General features: G+C 72.3%; 1 protein-coding gene across 1 annotated transcript in view; it reads right to left on the reverse strand.

Annotated features, from left to right (window-relative positions):
- Window positions 1-401, reverse strand: part of PIM3 (Pim-3 proto-oncogene, serine/threonine kinase) — an 11,700-nt gene that overhangs the window by 2,426 nt on the left and 8,873 nt on the right. Inside the window, exon 4 of the mRNA XM_008568967.1 lies at window positions 50-395. Within this exon, the coding sequence (XP_008567189.1) occupies window positions 50-395 (346 nt within the window). The remainder of the gene's footprint in view (window positions 1-49; window positions 396-401) is intronic.

Below are 401 nucleotides of genomic sequence, written 5' to 3' on the forward strand. Positions count from 1 at the left end.
CCGCGCGCCCTGCCCCGCGGGCGTTGCCCACCGGCGCGGCCGCGCTCACCGTCGAAGTCGGTGTAGACCGTGTCCTTCAGCAGAGCGCCCGAACCGAAGTCGATGAGCTTGAGCTCGCCCGAGCGAAGGTCCACCAGCAGGTTCTCGTCCTTGATGTCGCGGTGCACGACCCCGCAGCTGTGGCAGTGGCGCACGGCGGCCAGCACCTGGGCGAAGAAGCGGCGCGCCAGCGGCTCGTCCAGGGCGCCGCGCTCCGTGATGAAGTCGAAGAGGTCCTGCGCCGGCTCGGGCCGCTCCAGCACCAACAGGAAGCCGTCGGGCCGCTCGAACCAGTCCAGCAGGCGGATGACACCGCGCGCGCCGCCCGCCGCGCCCACCTTGCGCAGCAGCAGCACCTCCAG

The sequence above is a fragment of the Galeopterus variegatus genome, unplaced genomic scaffold (genome assembly GCF_000696425.1).
Source record: "Galeopterus variegatus unplaced genomic scaffold, G_variegatus-3.0.2 Scaffold454, whole genome shotgun sequence".
Classification (NCBI taxonomy): domain Eukaryota; kingdom Metazoa; phylum Chordata; class Mammalia; order Dermoptera; family Cynocephalidae; genus Galeopterus; species Galeopterus variegatus.